At 34.5% G+C, this 18,723-nt stretch overlaps 1 protein-coding gene and 1 long non-coding RNA gene across 2 annotated transcripts in view; both read left to right on the top strand.

Moving 5' to 3' along the window:
• The window catches only part of LOC121739422, a 93,985-nt gene that overhangs the window by 48,973 nt on the left and 26,289 nt on the right, over window positions 1–18,723 (top strand). Inside the window, exon 3 of the mRNA XM_042131890.1 lies at window positions 15,831–16,299. Within this exon, the coding sequence (XP_041987824.1) occupies window positions 15,831–16,299 (469 nt within the window). The remainder of the gene's footprint in view (window positions 1–15,830; window positions 16,300–18,723) is intronic.
• On the top strand, window positions 1,255–12,867 carry LOC121739424. The gene is made up of 4 exons (XR_006037444.1): window positions 1,255–1,271; window positions 2,372–2,373; window positions 6,265–6,268; window positions 12,791–12,867. It is a non-coding gene; the product is annotated as an uncharacterized LOC121739424 (long non-coding RNA).

The following is an 18,723-nucleotide window of genomic DNA, read 5'->3' as shown; positions in this document are numbered from 1 at the left end:
GATCGTCGATTTTGAAAGTAATTTTCTTAGACTAGTTACTGAACTCCTCCTTAATTGCTGGACCGGTTTTGATGATTCTTTATTGCGTGTGTTTTGAGAATGGTTTAGATTCATAGTTTGGTCCACTGGAAAATGCCCTTTGAATTAATTTTTGTGTAATGTATGTACCTAGTTATGTACAGACAGAACAAAGACTTTTGGGTTGGGTCCGCTAGTATTTATAATTTCCTATCATCCTCTTCCTCATCCGCTTCCTCTTCCGCTTCCTCATCCGCATCCTCTTCCTCAAAAAATATCCTCTTCCTCATCCGCATCCTCTAAATTTGCGCGTGAAAATTCCTCTTCCTCCTCCTCTTCCTCATAATCACTTCCTCAACAACCCTACTCAACACACACGCCACATCCTACATCGATAAAGGGTATTTTGTGCATAGACATTTAGTATAGTGCGATACCTACCGTTATCAGCTACATAATGACTCCCGCAACTCCATTGCGTCAAAATTCGTTTATCGCTAAGGAACTGTATTTTTTTCCGGGATAAAGTACCCTTATATCCTTTCAGGGACAGAAAGTATCTCCATAACAAAGTTCAGCAAAATCGGTTTAGCGTTTTGGGCGTGGGGAGGTAACAACATACAAACACACTTTCGCATTTATAATATTACGAACTTTTTCCCGGAGCTTAGTAAATATATATTATATAGTATGGACTTGTCCATCAACTCATACTTCCATATTTTGTCTTTTGTTACCTCGCACTTTTCAGTTACAGTTATTTTACATCATTAGCGTGGAACATGCATTTTGCGACAAATCAAACAATTAAGAACAATTTGCGCCGCGCCGCAGTTTTTTGCCGCTCTCAACTCTTTTTCTTTTTCCTCTCTTTTTCTTCTTCTAACTGCAACTTCGCTCAAACTTATAAAACCTTTTTTTCTTTTCTTCATTTGTTAGTAATGGCTCTTTGTAGTTCGAAGACAAAGGTAGTAAGACTTTAATTAAACATTTTACGAAGCGAAACAACTTAGGTCATTTTATATTCATTCTCACTGTTACTGTTAGTGTTGTACAGTAAACTTTAGTTCCTAGAGTTCCATAAAACGGATACTTAAAATTTTATTTTCGTTAAGTCCTGCAATTTAAACCAAGGGCAAATTGTTCCATTGCGTTCTGACAACGAGATGCTTTTTAGGGTTCCGTAGCCAAATGGCAAAAAACGGAACCCTTATAGATTCGTCATGTCTGTCTGTCTGTCTGTCTGTCCGTCCGTATGTCACAGCCACTTTCCTCCGAAACTATAAGAGTTATAGTATTGAAAATTGGTAAGTAGATGTAGTATGTAAACCGCATTAAGATTTTGATACAAAAATGGAAAAATTATTAGAAATTTTAGGGGTAATAGGTACAACTGAAACAAAAAAAATTTTTTTCATCTAACCTATACGTGTGGGGTATCTATGGATAGGTCTTCAAAAATCATATTGAGGTTTCTCATGTCATTTTTTTCTAACCTGAATAGTTTGCGAGAGAGACTCTTCCAAAGTGGAAAAATTTGTGTCGCCCCCCCCCCCCCCCCCCTCTAACTTCTAAAGTAGGGGCATGATAAGTCTAAAAATAATATATGATGTACATTACTATAAAAACTACCAACGAAAATTGGTTTGAACGAGATCTAGCAAGTAGTTTTTTTTTATATGTCATAAATGGTAACCTTAAATTAAATTTCATTAAATCAACTGAAATATAAAAATAAATCAAAAACCTTTTAATTTCATTAAAATAAACCTTATTACTGCTGCGGAACCCTTCATGGGCGAGTCCAACTCTCACTTGGCAGCTTTTTTTTATAAGCCACGTGCTTATTTTGATTTGCTACGTTGCTGCGTTGCATCATCGACCTGAAATCCTTCATCCCCCACTCTTTGGGCCAAAATTCATTTTTTGTTAGTATTGCCGCGCGATGCCACAAATCATAATAATAATAACACCGGTTTCGGTGACGTTGGCCGGTTTCATTGAAACCAGGCCAGTTACGCAGGAGTGATTTTATAGTGCCCAAGTGTGTGCGCAGTACACAAGAGCACTCTCTATTCCTTTTCTCTCATAACCAAATGAGACGGAAGACCGACACGACTGGCGAGAGATCATGCGCAAGACCGACTTTTTACATGCCCATCCGACGCATGAATCATCTAACTTGTCAGATAATCAGCCTGCATTGTCCTAACCAAACTTGGAAATAACATTTTTCCAACGTGGGAATCGAACGACCTCCGAGCGAGTCAAGAGCCATGCTCTTATTCACTGGACCACGGAGGCGTACCAAATCATACTGAATGTGTTATTCCAATGATGAAACGCTTCGCAGCAGTGTTATTTTGTCTCTAAATAGATGCTATTCAGCTAAACTTTAACTTAAATGCCATATAATGTTTCTGGATTGTTATAACGTTGGAACTACCGCCCACGCGACACCTACGTATCGTTATATAAAACGTAGGTTTTATAACGTATCAGTTTACTAACGTTATGGTTGAAGTTCCGCACTACAGTAACTTCAGTACTGGACTTACCACGCGGTTTGAGCCGCGTAAATATGTTTTTTGCGGAAACCATTTTTCAACAAAAAAGTATCCTTCTCTTTTCCCGTGATCTACTCTATATCTCTTCGTCCTTGATTTATGTACCTACTAAAAAAGGATCGTCCTAAAATTTCGCCCCCATGAAGCGACTGAACTTTATAAGGTCTTTTTTAGCGAAAACCTACATCATTTAGCTCTAAGAGAGGGCCTTGATCGACGACTATGACTTGATAGACCGATCCGTGGTCCAGTGAGTTAGAGCGTGGCTCTTGAAGGTCGTGGATTCGATTCCCGCGTTGGAAACATGTTATTTCTAAGTTTGGTTAGGACAATGCAGGCTGACCACCTGATTGTTTGGTCAAGAAAGATGATCCATACCTTGCATGAACAGGTAAAAAGTCGCTCCTACGCCTGATTTCTCGCCAGTCGTGTCTTTCTTCCCATTTATGAAAGCTTATGAGATTAAATGATTAGAGAGAGCTCTTTTGTATTGCAATTATGTAATTCTTGTGTATTGCGGAAAATCACTCCTGCGCAGCTTACAATAGCACATTTGGAAAACATGTATATTTTATTTGTATGCATGACATTTATCAAATTAAGCTTTATAATAATAATAATATAATAATATCTATGGACGCCTGACACCACGTCATTACCTGAAGGACTTGTGTTACAGGTACCAGACAACAGAAATATATTTAATACTTTTTTACTATACATATATTTAAGATTTTTTATTATAATATGATACACATATCTAATACACATCTATGACCCAGGAATTTTGGAAACTTTTTGTTCCGTCGGCGGGATTCGAACCCGCGACCACCGGCTTAAGCTACCAACGCGCTCACCACTGAGCCACAGAGATCGTCGAATTAAACATTCGAGACAACAAAATATTTTAAGTATGTAACTTATTTACTTAACATTTAAAGGTAGTGTCTGTATGACGAAAATTTCATATTAAAGATATCAAAATTATTATAATATTGGACATGTTACAGTCTCTATTTCATGCATCTATTAATTATTGCGTTTACCATTGCTTATGTACTGTAAATCAATTTCCATGCAGATGAGGTTAGGTTATATAAACTGTCTTGAGCTATTAATAATGACTAAGAGCCGCTTAATCAAAACTAATTGGAATTGTGCTAATTGGCGACTAGGATTACACTCCGATAGTCTTGCACTAGTTAAAGCTTATTATCGATAAGTATTCTTGTGAGTTGTGTACGATAGTTCGTCGAAGCAATTTAAGATGTAAGTGAATAAAGTTACGATATAGACTATTTATTCAGATTCTTTATGCACAAAGTTAACCAGACACATTAAAATGTAATAATAATGGAAAGGCGTGGCGCGTGCGATCTCTTTGAAATTTCTTCCAGCAAATACCTCATAATTTGTGAATATAATGTAATATATGGGTCATGTACAAAGAGACAAAAAAGGTGAAAGAAAAAAGTATCTTACAATCTCAAGCAATCTTTAAGGGCAATTTTTTTCATTATAATATAATTTATACAAAACTTGTAACTTATCTACAACATCATAAATTACATAGAAATTATGAGCGGTTGCAGAAAAACCTATCGGCAAATAACAGGTTCGTCCCTTTTAAAGTATAAGATAATTTTCTTTCTCAATATATTTTGTAATGTGATGTATCTAAAAATTAATGTCATATTTTATGTAAAAGGTAATACTTGATTAAGTCTCTCCAATATCACTCACAAAGGTGCTAACAAAATATTAAGGAAAGTAATAAAGCGTATGTATTTTTAGGGAAAGTCTCGTCTAAGTAAAATACTACGCATGGGGTCAACCGTAAAGTATGTCACACGTAAAGGGGGAAGGGGGTCGATGAAGTATTACATGGTTTGACAAGGAGTGGGGGTGGCCCTAAGCTGGTCCTAAGCTGTGACATCACAATATTCAAATTCAATACTTACTTTGAATCGCGAAATTTAAAAAATTGAGTCAGTTTAAATATTTTGATGTTAAATTGTAAATTTGGGAAGTTACACTAGGGAGGGGGGGAGTCTCACAAATGCCCCCCTGTAACCGGAGGGCGGCGAAAATTGTGTGACGTACTTTATGGATGATCTCTATAACCCGGCAAACAACCCAAGGAGGGTTGTTTGTTACTCTGCTGAGCCATTTTGTGTGAGCTTTTCTGAGTTTTCCCTTTTTATAATTAGTTCCGGTAACATATTTTATTCTAAAGAAATATTTTATTATAAACCTAACTACTATTTAGTACAGTTACTAGTACGTGATTAGTTACAAAACTAGTCTCGTCTTTTGAAGCATAATTTCTTAAGTAGCTCTAGTACACTAATTGTGAGAAATTATTGCGGTGCGATCAGATATATCGTTTAATTGCCGTTATAATATTTTATCCAAATAAACCTCAAAACGATTACACCATGTACATTGTACACAGAGAATAAGGGCAAAAAAACCGCAGTAGTGCTAAATTCTACATCAAATATAATTATTATTATATTATATACTAAACAATAACTAAGTGTTTGCTTCTATACCAAATTGTGCTTAAAGCTTTCCCTAGTAAATTGTGTTCAAACATTGCAATTGTATTGACGTTCAATTTCCTAGCGCCCTAGGCATGCTATGAAATATAGATTATATGACTCCGGGTCAATGAAAATGTTTTACTCGATTGTGTATGTATAGAGGTACAATATTTTGCTGAGTTTAAGATGGCCTTTTTATTATGAGGCTAGTTTATTACTGTAGTACAATAGGTATTCAATCGTTCCATTCTAAATTGTGTTACAAAAATCTACTGAAAACGTTTTTGCCTGTTTACTTAATATCTTATTATCCTTAGCAGTACCCGAGTATAACGACCTAACGACGACAATTCTTATAATTTGAAAACTCAAACTCAACATTTTTTATTCACGGTAATTTTTTTTGCAAAATATTTTCTGAACGTCGTTAGTACTACTAGTGCCAACTACCGGTTCGGGAACTAATCGGAGAATAGTCGGCGAAATTATGACTATAAAATCTACATAGAATCTTAATATATACATGGGAGAGTCATGCTTCGGCACGAATGGGCCGGCTCGACCGGAGAAATACCACGTTCTCACAGAAAACTGGCGTGAAACAGCGCTTACGCTGTGTTTCGGCGAGTGAGTGAGTTTACCGGAGGCCCAATCCCCTACCCTATTCCCTTCCCTACCCTCCTCTATTCCCGTCCCTTCCCATCCCTACCCTCCCCTATCACCCTATTCCCTCTTAAAAGGCCGGCAACGCACCTGCAGCTCTTCTGATGCTGCTAGTGTCCATGGGCGACGGAAGTTGCTTTCCATCAGGTGACCCGTTTGCTCATTTGCCCCCTTATTTCATAAAAAAAAGAAACAGAATCGCAGATCATTGTCTGGTAAAACTGATGTAAGCAGCTGTATGACCGCCTTTTTGTACCATCGAAAAAATTGATTCATAGGCAGTAGGACTCAATGTTAGCTGTGATCTGTCGGATGTGTTTAACATACCGCGACCAAATGACGTAGGTTCGCCATCTGCCTGTGAATCAACATCTCTGATAGTACCATCGAGGAAGTTGATTCCTATGCAATTGACAGACCAACGTTATTTGGTCGAATATGTCAATTCAATGTTAATTGTGATCTGTCAGCTGGGTTTGACGTAACGCAACCAAACTACGTAGGCACACGTAGGTCTCCGATTTGCATAGGAATCAACTTCTCTGATAGTACATATTTTTCCTGCACTGTGTTTTAAGTTTATGTTAAAATACAAATAAAGAAGTTTTAGTACTATTATATTCTAAAAAATCTCTTCCTTTCGCGTATTTTGTCTCACTTGAAGCCTTAATAATAATACAATAAGCAGTAAAAGTAATGTTTTATACAACACAAACATTAAAATAATTAAAAGCTGGCATCGACAGGAATAATTGGCTTTTATTTTTATACAATTTGCTATCACGTCCATTACGAATGTTTATTCGAGCACTTATCAGAAATAATATTTTATTACCACGTGGTTATAACACCATGTTATTGAACTAAAATAATGGAGAATATTAATTTAATTGTGTATTCGTTTTAATCTTGTATGCGGTATCCATCCGTACTAATATTATAAATTATCTGTCTGATACCCCTTTACGTCCAAACTACTGAACCTATTTTACTGAACTTTCTTGTGGACATGTTTTGAGTCCCGAGAAAGAACATGCGAACAATCATTTTTAGAAAATGTCATTTTATTCGTGTTGTATCGAATACCGAGCAAAGCTCAGTCAAATAGCTAGTTTAATTATTAAATAAGATATGAACGTTCAAAAACCCAAAAAATGGCCAGATTTCCCGCTGTCTTCAAACATCCAGAAAACAGATTTGGCTAGTGTCGGGTCCTATCTACTGGTAGTTTAAAATAAAAGAGGTAAAAGATAGAATTCCGATATATTACGATTTTACAATGTTGGTATATTGGTAATATTTAGTGGACGCGAGCTGCGCGGCGGGGCTCGCTCTCTTCTTCCCGAACCACCGGCGCACGCGCACGTCCACTAAATATTACCAATATACCAACATTGTAAAATCGTAATATATCGGAGTTCTATCTTTTTCCTCTTTTATTTTAAACTACCAGTAGATAGGACCCGACAGCTAGAATTTACAAAAAAAAAATAAAACATAAGAACACACCTCAAGCCTTTTTTTAATCTTTAATGAAAAAAGTACTTAAATCGGTTGAGTTTTGGAGAAAGAATTAGGGGACAACGAATCGTTGATTTTCTGCAGTTGTTTCTATCGCGTCCTGCGATATAGGCTTAAGGTAAGGGAGAGACAGTTATTATTACAGGTACTTTTTTTTTCATTTCTCTAACCCCTGGTGTATCCTCTTAAGAAGATATCCAAATTGCACATAGCTGATCTACAAAGAACTCGTAGACCCTCTACGATGTGCTACGAAGTGCTACGAAATCTCGTTCAACCGCGTGACTCTCTTTTGTATAGAAGTCGCGCGGCTGCAGCGCTGCTGCCGCACTGCTTGCGACGTAATGTGAAGGCGCTCTAAGGCTAAGTATAGGCCAAACCTACGCGACCAAAGCGACTACGGAGCGGGAGCGTCTACCGCGCGGCGGACGCTGCCCATGTAATCTTTGGTGCTGTGCATACCTACGCGACCGCAACGCGGGATGTTCGCGTCGGCAAAGCGGGACATGCGCGTCAAGCTGTCAGACGTGTGTTTTGAAGTGTACATAACTAGATTTCTTTTAAAACCTTTTGTGCAACTCTTTAGTTTATGATTTTTTTATTTGTTTACGTTTTGATAGATTGTATCATGATATTAAATTAATTCGACTTGACCATTGTGGACGTGTTTTATTCTTCTGCACCTTCCAAATCAAAAGCAAGCTTAGTACTTCCCAACCGACTCTGATGTTAAGTATGAGGATGACATTACCACATCAATATAGCATAATTTGCACCAGATAAAGTCACGCGACTTCTCGTCTCAGTGACTGTTCATTGACAAATGAAGTTTGACGGTTCGCACCGTAGTCGCGCAGGTGTGCACGCCCGGTTTCGCGTTGCGTCCCGCGTCACTGACGCGTAGGTTCGTTCAAAGCTTAACAAGTTTTTTTAATTAACATTATATATTTTCATAAATGGATAGAATAATTATTATGTTAATGGATATTATATTACATTAATTTATTAATCCTCTTCAGTTGAATGTAAAGATAAAATCTCATATTATATAGGAATATACTAATGATATTAATTAGCTGACCTAATAAACGTAGAGCGTGCACTATGTAAACAAACAAAAACGGTACATGTTGTTAGCCGCTAATTAATTGTTAAGCATCTGGGAGCACGGCAGTGCTCCAGCCAAGCTTTTTAGCGAAGGCACGGCCGTAGCATACTTTTCTCGAAGCGGTTCGCGGCTTTTTCACACCACCTTTATCTTCGATGTTAACAAAGCTAGGGATTTAGAATTTCTGTGACTAGAAGCAAGTATCAAAACTAGCTTAACCTCCAAATTACATAACATTTCGATGAATAGTTTAATAGTTACGGATGATCAAAGTCACTACATTTTGTCACTCACTGACTGACAGATCATCAAAATTCTAAGGTACTTCTAGCAGACTTAGAACCTTGAATTTGGCAACAAGGTAGGTTGTTATCCACAATGAAAGGAAAAATTATGAAACTGGCCAAGTGCGAGTCGGACTGGCGTACCTAGGGTTCCGTACCGTAAATTTGTATGGGAGCCCCCCTTATATCACAAGTTTACATAAACTTTACATAAAAAGTACATACTTTTTATTACTTATTATTAAAGTTGAAACACAATTTAGTATTTTCTGAAATTTTCAAAAACCTTATTTTTACCATTATGGATATAGAGCAAAAAAGGGCAAAAAAACGTATTTGTTGTATGGGACCCCCGATCAATCATTTATTTTAATTTTAGTTGGACTATTAGCTTTTATAGTGACAACAAAAGTACATAATCTGTAAAAAATTAAAATATCTAGCTATTGCCGTTCTCGAGATCTAGCCTCGTGACTCACGGACGGACGACAGACAGACAGCGAAGTCTAGACTCATTAGGAATAGGCTCCTGTTTTCATCCTTTAGGCAAGGAAACCTAAAAACTGAAAAGTATAATGTAACTTTATTAAATAAAAGAAAAGATTTTTATGTTTGTGGCTTTGCAAGAACATTAAAAATGAGTTTCGACTTCGTAATAACTATTTTACGTACAAAAGGAAAAATAGTGTTAACAAAGTTTACAATGAAACAATGCTAATTAAATTCGATTAAAATATAAATGAAATCAGAACTGCGAATTACGATGTACACTCCATACTCGCTCGATAGATGGTGTAGCACTCCCTTTATATCGCGGTATCGCTTGTTTGCGGAGTATAATTATTATGGTTTAAAAAAATCCGGGATAGGTCGTAATACTCAATCGAAAGTAACATCGGTGCACGAACAACCTCCTGAAAGTTCAAAAATTGTTGGGCTATCATCATAGAATTTGTACTTTGTAGAAGTACCTACCTGTTATTATCAATTAATTTTACGACCTAGAATATATACCTAGAGATAGAGAATGGGTGCTAAGCTAAGTACAGAAAAGTTTTAACGTGACCTAAAAAGAAAAGAAACCTTAAAAAAAGAAATGAAATCCCACCAAAACATAAATGTAAAAAGGAGCTAAGCATAACCATGCAATATATCTATCGTAAAAAGTTTTCAGATCACATTCAAGCCAAGCCTTCAACTTATTTTGTAATTTAAATCAACATTCAGTGAATTTATCAATAGTTTTCTGTATTTTATAATTATTATAGTAGCTTGGCAATGAGCACTAGAGAAATAATCAGCGACTGATTGGATTTATTGGGTACCATCGTCCACATGCGTCGTTACAATATACTAAAAACACTTTACGCTTGCCGTTTGTGTAAGTATGAACTACCCTAAATATGAAGTTTTATATTATTTGTTTTTCTTGTGCTCATTGCCGAGCCACTATAATAATAATTATAAAATAAACGGGACAGGATAATTAAGAACAGGTTTTTCTGGAAAAAAATATATCTGCGCGTTAAACGAAGACGCTGTTAATAAAGCGTGGCCAAATACAGCAAAGAATAGAGACTGTGGAAAGAAAGAGACCTTTGCCCAGCAGGGGGACACTATCGGCTATTAATAATAAAAATAATGAACTTACCTACAGTTGTTTGACCATGACAAGCCCACAACTTTGGTAAAAACGCGTAAAGGAGAATCTTAAAGATTTAAAAATATATATAATATATGTGTATATACGAATACAGCAAACGAAGTTGCGGCAGCGCTTTAACTTATTTCAACCTTTACCACGTAATTTCAAGGTTAACTAACAATATTACCGCTTCCACAAACTCCTGTGAGGTTTACTGAGGTAGAAAATACATTGCGCGACGTGAGTGCACGTGCGACCTTTGCGATTGTACTCATGCAGCAATGTAATTAAGCGTGCACTTTAATCACAATACTGTCGTTACTATGATTGCTTAGTAGGGCCTTGATATTATAATTGAACTTCATAAAGTTGATTAAGTAAACAGTAATCAAACATGTGTTTTCAATTAATTTAATTACATTAATTAAAATAGCATTTCATTACTTTAATAAGTCAGAGAAAGTCGTATTAATTTTATACATTTTAAATACAAACAAAGCTAATATCAAAATCCGTATTTAAAAAAAATACTTTCTATTTTGTTTCCCTTTCATTCTCCTTTTACATTTCTCTAAGTAGTTAAAGTTTTTCTTGTCTAATGTAAATCTGAGAGAAATTCATTTTTATTTTATAAGTAATTTAAACAAACCTTGTAACGTAACTACTTCATTATCTAGCTAGCTAAGATATATTTTATCCAAACATGGACTCCACATTGCCTAGATTTCAAATCGTTTTCCCGGTATTAAAGCATTGTAGTGGAGATTGTTAACTGAATCTCTGAATCTATTATTAGACAAAAGAAAACAATTTATAAACCACCACTTTAGTACAGTTAATGAAGGCAAAAATCAGGCACAACCTCCGATTTCGTTAAACCTCCATCGATTTGGATGAAATTTTGGAATTGAGTATGTTTTACCCTCTACTTCAAAAGTGACATACGCTCGTATTGCGCTTTTTGCATTTTAGGTGTGACATTCACCCCTTTTTCAAAAAGGAGGAAAAATGCAGTTCTAACCATTCTGGCTTTAGTAATTATGTTTAATTCGATAAAATAAACGTTTTTTTCAATAATTTTATGCCTGATTTGTGATTCTAATAATTTTTTAACCCTTTTAACAACCAAAGTTAGAACTATTACTAAAAAAAACCTTAAATGAAAAACTATGAAAAAATCATTTTTTGTATTTCTGAGTTTCTAAATATTACACACAGGGTTTGTTTCATATTTATGATAATATAATTTTTGGTTGACGATGAAATTTCAACACTTACAAACTACTCTCTTGATGCAAAATCACTGTAAAACTATTGGTTAAAAAACTTAAGCCTTTTAAATTATTGTACACGAGAGAAGTAAAATCTTATTTACTAAGTATGTATTAAAATTATAATTATTGCGAAATTTTTTATCCTTAAAAACTACGGCTTGTCTTAGTAATAGTTCTAACTTTTTTATCAGCTAGTTAAACCTGATAAAAAAAGGTTGGATGGAACGTTAATTTATTTATATTATTAATAGTATTTTAAAAAGATAAAACCGACTTCAAAATTGTACGAAGTTGAGAATTAAAATTGCCTTATCTCAAAAACTACTGAACCGATTTTGGTGAAACTTGTAGTGTTCTCTAAGTTTAATAATGCCCAGTACAACAAAAAAATAATTACTTAAATCGGATTTGTTGTTCCGGAGATATGCGAACACAAACATAAAAACATATATACATTTTAAAATTTTGCACTTTTGTTCAGACACTGAAATAGACTAACATATACAAAAAATGGGCAGTTTTGGAAATATTACATACATACGCGTCGAATTGTTATCAATCCTACTTTTTTTAAGTCGGTTAAAAAATAAGCACATTTTTATTCTAGTTCATCACAGCTCTCAGCTGAGTCATTACTCAAAAGGTAAGAACGGGACCCTATTACTAAGACATCGATGTATGTCCGTTTGTCCATCTGCCTGTGTGTCTCCAGGCTGAAACTCAAGAACCGCTATAGCTAGACTTCTGAAATTTTCACAGATTATGTATATCTGTTGCCGCTATAACAACAAATACTAAAAACAAACTAAATTAAATATTTAAGGGGGCTCCCATATAACCAACGTTATTTTTTTGCAACTTTTGCTCGATATCAATAACGGCAACACATAGGCACTTGAAATATTCACGACATACTCAGTTGTATTTGAACTTTAATAATTAATAATAAAATTTAAATTAATGAAATAATTGAGAGGGGCTCCCATACAAAAAAACACGATTTTCAGCCTATTTTTTGCTCTATTGTGGTACGGAACCCTTCGTGCGCGAGTCTAACTTGCACTTGGCAGATTTTTTATTTTTGGATTGTTTATTGTTTTTCCACTGATCTGAAATTAATAGCAGGTTATCCCCTTTCTATCGAATCTCACTAACCTAGTGGAGATTTTGAGAGTAAAGGGAGAGAGAAGGCTCTAGTGTACTGCGCACACACTTGAGCACTATAAAATTATTCCTGCCTATCACCAAAACCAATGTGGAGGTATTTTAATTGTTATAATTTAGAAAATATATTAAAATATTCAATAGACCACGTCATCCTCGAAAGCCCCACCACTTTTTCCAGTAAATGTTTACCATTTCTTTCACTTTTTCCGTCATGAAAAGACACATACACATTACACGTACCCATACATGAGTGTATTTAGTTTAGTACCTATTGACACGTTTTCCTACAATTTAAAAATACCAAATCTCTGCTTCAAATTTTTTTCAAATAATAATTTATTTGTTTTATTACCATAGCTCCCTTAATTTTTTAGTTATCAGGTTCATTTAAAAAACATTTTAAAGATAATTTTAAGAGCTTTGAGATTATGCTAAGAATTTTTTTTAAAGCCCTTAATTTTAAAAATAAAAAGGATTAATAAGTGCTGGTTACGTGATTATCGCAGTAAAAGTTAGGCTTTATACGTCTCTATCTTGGCTATTTTTCATTCTACAAAAATAAAAAGGAAACCAAAAGCTTTTTTAGGAAACGAACTCAAATTTTGTTTTTATGTTTTTTACGAAAATCCAATATTTTAAAACTTATATCCAAAAGAAAATGAAATTTACGAAAATTAAAAAAAATAAATTTGTATAAAATCATCTTTTTTTTCAAAAGTAAGCATTCTAAAGGAGGTTAATTTTTTGAGGTCATAACTTATGCTAAAATAAAGAAAATCCTTTAGGGATAACCATAAATTTGAGATATTGTAGAAATGGTGAACGTTTTATTTTTCGTTTTTTCCAAAAAAATCGTAAGTGTCATGTTATTTTTATCATAACTTGCTCAATTTTATGCTATTAACTTTTTACAGTACTCAATAGAAAGGTAATTTTAAGTACTTTAAAAAGTGTTCAAGAAGTATATATCATAAAATGCATCAATTTTCCGATATTTGTGTATGAATGTTTAGATTAAAGTACTCGCCGAAAAAAGGTATACATATAATCACCTATATTTCACTTTCAATTAAAATTAGAAGGTTATTAAAATTAGGCATTTATTTGTCATTTTATTGACTTTAATTTAGGTTATAACACATTTTTCGTAGAAACGTATAGTTATTGAGTTATTTATGAAAAACCGTTTTAAAACATGTAGTTTTATCTCGAAAAATCACAATCTTCGATCTTTAATTCCTCAGAAAGTATTGATTTATTCCAAAAACTTTATAAAATAAATTTTGCTTAAAATTAGTCTGTTTATCGATTTTTGCGGTTTTTTTTATTTAAAAATATTTCACCCCCGAGAAGGGTTGGCATCCCACAGGGCAAAAGCGCAAGTTGGCACTTTTGTTTCTTGGGGTATCCCTCACCTACCCACCAATTTTCATGAAAATCGATGGAGGTTCAACGAAATCAAACTTCAATGACTCCACTACTTATCAAAAGTTTATTCACTGGTTTTTACAAATATCATATTAAACCAAAATAATAACAAATATAACAGAGAAATAATAAACATATTAAATACTACTGAAACTACACCAGCGGGCCATAGAATATCATAGAGCGGGCCCCCCGGTCAAGAACTCAAAGATGGCGGCCGTGAAAAAAATGAATCATTTTTTTAAATTTGACGTGGGCGCGATCTGTTACAGCATCCACTTATAAAAAGACAAAATTTCTATATAAATTGTGTATCCACTTCAGCCACTCATGTCTTCATCTATAATATTACGGATATTTGATATTGATAACCGTTAGGAATCAATATCCATGTGTGATAACTCAGTCACCCGATGCTCTCAGTTATCCGTAACACCACTCAGTTAAACCTAATACAGCTAGCTCTAATTGCACAAACATAATCCTAGTAGGCTAGTACACCGAATATGCCTAATGTAGTTCTATAATTGGACTAGTCACTTTCAGTGAAACATGACCACAAACCAATTACAGATTTGCAGGGCGTAACAAAAGAAAAATCGTTATTGAAGGAAAGAGGGGTAGAGGAAGACCACGAAAAAACTAATATTTTATGTAAGTCAACGTCAGGTCACATAGAGAACTGAAAGTGCTGACAGACACAGGAAAAAGTGCCTAAGCCTTAAGAGGAGTCCACACCGCCCCTTTTTCCATACAAACGTTGTCCCCTGTTTCCTCCTTGGATAATGCTAGTAGAGTTATAATTTTTTTCCTGAATATCTACGGCTACTAATACAATGTCCCTATATTTTCATTTTTTTCATAATTTAATTATTAAATAAGATATGAACGTTCAAAAACCCAAAAAAATGGCCAGATTTTCCGCTGTGTTCAAACGACAGAAAACAGATTTGGCTAGATTATACAAAAAAAAGCAAAACATAGGAACACAGCTCCAGCCTTTTTTTAATCTTTAGTGAAAAAAGTACTTAAATCGGTTAAGTTTTGGAGAAGGAATCAGGATTTTCTGCAGTTGTCTCCATCGCATTCTGCGGTATAGGCTTGCGGTAAGGGAGCTACAGATACTACACGTACTTTTTATTCATTTCTCTAGCCTCTGGTGTATCCTCTTAAGCCTAACCCTTACATAGGAAGAAAGAGAGAGAACAAATGAAAGTTATAATACTTTAGGATGTGTATCTGTTGGTTGTAAGGAGTTTACTCTAAGAGTAGCAGCGCTGGAAGAACTACTTTTTCTGTTATGTTACTTTGAGAAATACCCCAACGTTATAATATAGTTGCCCAAACAAAAATTAAAAAGGCAACTCTGTCAGCGCTGCCACTTTCATAATGAATGTTGTATAACGGACACTTGCACACCAAGTAGGATCACTTAGTTTTATCACATTTTTTTAACATTTCAGAAATAGTGTAATGTTATACTTTTATGTACTACTGCCAGTATTTGTATACTACTGCAAATTGCAAATATTTATATACTACTTCCAGGCTATAGCCAATCTATTTTACCTTCATGTAGAGGTATATATAACTTTCAATTTTTTTGCAGGAAATCGACATGATCAACCGGATGAACATGCGGGAGAGACTACCAATGATACACCCAGCAGCATTCCCATACTGGATACAAGGTTACCCTCAAATCCCCTTGCTGGAACCCGTCGTACCCGACTTGCAACCAATAAACTTACATCCAATGAACCTGCAGCCCATGAACATGGAACCAATGGACTATCATCCGATGAACCTGCATCCCATGGGTGCTATGTATGAATCACATGAAGTCGCAACCCATGATGTACAAACGAATATGGTGAAGAAAGACAAAACGGAGAAAGAAATTAAGACGACCAGTAATACACCTGTGAATATTGCGAGTGAAAAAAAGAAGACCAAAATTACAAAAGAAGAAAAGAATAAGCACAAATTTGCGTTAACGCCTTTTGAGGCCGGCTACTACGACCACAAAGATAAAGTTCATGGGACAGTAGAATACATCGAGAAGCCAAAGTCTGCAAGTAGGTATTAGTATATTTAGAGAACCTCATTCATGTTGCTAAATACTATATTGCCGCTATTTAATATATTACAATAAAAGAATTAAAATCCATTTCCATCTACGAATAATAAAAACTAGTTTCCATAAATCTTTAAAAAAAGATAAGGGTAAATTAAAATGGTTACTGCAGATGAAAATTAGCGATATACATACAATATCGCAAAAGCCGTGTTACGTCAAAAGTTGCTTTGCAAGAAGGACAAACCTTTAATTTGCATATTATAATTTTGATCATGATAACCTAAATAACTATTTCTTTTACGAGTAGATTAGTGTATCGATATTATGTTTTAATATTTTATTTAAAATATTCAACATACAGATGTAATATTTTAATAATGACTTAATTTGAATTCACTCAAAAGTTACGAATTTAAATGAACCTGCATACGCGTAGAAATTGTAAAGCTATGTAACAGATTTAAATTTTAACCAGTAAGTTAGTTAAATTTAACTAACAGATCGTTTCTCAGTAATCGTCTCACTGCATGTAATCAAAACCAACTTGCATTAACCGCGCTTTTAGTTAAAGGTTTTGAGAGCACTTACTGGGAATTGGGGATTTTATATCGTTGAGTACATACGCCTTTTGCGTAGATATTACGGATACGCATAAGTGCCCGGAATTATACCTACATGTTGCTTTGACAACGAAAATATTATGATGTAACATAGCCAAGGCAATGTTACTATGGTATCCACAAGAGCACTGCATTTTTCAGGGTAAAATACTATGTAATCTATCTAATCTATACATAAGTAGGTGATTCAGTTGTCTTTTCTGAAGAAGATACAATACAGAACTCTATTATAATTTATGAGCGTGATGTACTTTATACATTGGCAGATGACATTGATAACAATTCCAATAGCTTTGGTCATTGGAATTGCTACCAAGAAAAAAGAAAGGCATTAAAAATTTAAATAAAATGCCACTTTATGACATAGGCTATAAGTTTCATTTTGCTCTGCGCCACTACAAAGCAGCGGCTACATGGGTCGCTAGACTAATGTCGGTAGAAAATGAAAGCTATAGCCTATGTCATTAAGTGGCATTTTATTTGAATTTTGTCGGTCGCTTGCGGCAAAGATCGAAAAGTATAAGACGAGTCATGTCCACTAGCATATAATTTCACTCAGCCTACAGCATACGAAATTGTTAGCTCATTTTTAGATCAAACACGTTTTATGAGCTCATAAAATATAAACTTTCTGCCTTGTTTACACGTGATATTAGTAAATTATAACATCAACAGGAAAATATAACTTTTCAACTATGTATTTAATAAGTACGCTCAATGTATGATAAAGTATATGAACGGAAGAAAATTACGCCATACGGAATAAGAAAACACAGAAAATAAAAATTTCTGTAGCTAGAGTTCAATTGAAGTAGTCAGTGGAATTAATAAGTTATAACTTATAATACTAACTAGAGATCGCCCAGTGGTCGAAATTCGACCTTAGTTTCAACGACATTAGGACTACTACCTATATTTTGTAAAAAAATATTGACTTTATCATATTATATTTTTCAACTATTGTCTCTGGGACTCAGCTGATATCAGACTGGCCGTGTAAGCTTTGTTTAATAGTATCTAAGATTCAATAAAAAAATATAATCCATTTTCAATTTGTCACTTTGTTGTCAACAGACTTCAATCATAAATAAAAGAGTATAATTCGTAATGTATAGGCTCGTCACTCAAAAATCTGTCATTTTTCATGTGTGTGTGTTGTAGTGTGTGTTATGTTTTATTTGTTAAAAAAATGTATGATGAAAGCGTGGATGAAAGCATAATTTCAAAATAATAGTAGCTCAATGCACTCTTTTACCATAAAAACTATAACTGTGCAAAATTTCATTGACCTACGTTTCATTTTTCGTCAAAAGGGATACAAAGTTTTTGGCTCACGTATTAATATATAGATACTATCCATACTAATATTAGAAAAAAATCTAAAAAATCTTAGTCAAATCAAAAATCAAAGTCTTAGTGTCTTTCCCAATGAGTTTCTAAAATACTAGAGTAGCCAATGAGTTTCTAAAATACTAGAGTAGCAATGTCTTACAAAAGATTCTCAGAAATGCGTAACCACTTTTTTGTTCAAAAGACAATGTCAAGTCATATATTCGTTATGTCATTATGTATGTGAGATATGCCTGCAGGCATCTTCGAAATGGCAACGCGTTGCTACCGTAAACTTCCAATCTAGTTACGTTAGTAACATAGAATATCATTGAGAGTAGCAATGTCTTACAAAAGATTCTCAGAAATGCGTAACCACTTTTTTGTTCAAAAGACAATGTCAAGTCATATATTCGTTGTCATTATGTATGTGAGATATGCCTGCAGGCATCTTCGAAGTGGCAACGCGTTGC

This window comes from Aricia agestis, chromosome Z (assembly GCF_905147365.1).
Source record: "Aricia agestis chromosome Z, ilAriAges1.1, whole genome shotgun sequence".
Classification (NCBI taxonomy): Eukaryota; Metazoa; Arthropoda; class Insecta; order Lepidoptera; family Lycaenidae; genus Aricia; species Aricia agestis.
This window is presented reverse-complemented; position numbering and strand designations above follow the sequence as displayed.